At 36.8% G+C, this 684-nt stretch overlaps 1 protein-coding gene across 1 annotated transcript in view; it reads left to right on the top strand.

The window, feature by feature from the left end:
* Positions 1-425, top strand: part of CMPK2 (cytidine monophosphate (UMP-CMP) kinase 2, mitochondrial) — a gene marked incomplete at its 5' end in the record, with an annotated part of 4,629 nt that extends 4,204 nt beyond the window's left edge. The window contains one exon of the mRNA XM_010011908.1: positions 305-425. Within this exon, the coding sequence (XP_010010210.1) occupies positions 305-425 (121 nt within the window). The remainder of the gene's footprint in view (positions 1-304) is intronic.
* Positions 426-684: the final 259 nt, after the last annotated feature.

Below are 684 nucleotides of genomic sequence, written 5' to 3'. Positions count from 1 at the left end.
ATATATATATATATATACACAGCAGTGCTAAGCTGCAAAGAAACTAATACTTCAGTGCCATGCCATGTGAATATGACTAGAGCTCTGGGAATCAGCATCAAGAAAACTATGTGCTTTGAGGTTTGCATTGTAATAGTTATTAATGGTTTATTGCTCTTTACAGTAGATTTCATTCTTAGCTTCATGTTAGATTTTGTTTCCCTTCTCTCTGCAGTGCGAACACTTTCTTCCAAGACTGATGACTAATGCCATTTCATATCCCTGCAATTTGAAGTTTCATTTCTCTTGTTTTGTTTTTAAATAGAGTTGAAGAGTCATACAGAAGGATGGCAAATCCTGCATGCCAAGAGGTTGATGCCAGCCCCTCCAAGGAAGAGGTTCTCAACACAGTGCTACAGCTAATTAAGAAACACTGTGCTTTGTGAAAGCAAGTTCTGCATAATAGCACTTGAAAGATATCTTTATTGCACTTCAGAGAGACTCTTTATTGCCCCTCTGGGTTTGGTACCTGAAAATGCACTGAAAAAGAAAATCTCTTTCTTATGTTAGCAGTAATCTGTACAGATTATCTGTTTCACCATTGCTTACTGTTCTTTCTGTATAAGGCAAAATATTACGTTATTTAGCATTCTTAGTAAAGCCACAAACATACTACGGTTATGTACAAAGTACCTCAGAGTGCTC

This window comes from Nestor notabilis, unplaced genomic scaffold (genome assembly GCF_000696875.1).
Source record: "Nestor notabilis isolate BGI_N333 unplaced genomic scaffold, ASM69687v1 scaffold993, whole genome shotgun sequence".
NCBI classification, from domain to species: domain Eukaryota; kingdom Metazoa; phylum Chordata; class Aves; order Psittaciformes; family Psittacidae; genus Nestor; species Nestor notabilis.
The sequence above is the reverse complement of the archived record's forward strand: the minus strand, read 5'-3'. Positions and strand labels throughout refer to the sequence as shown.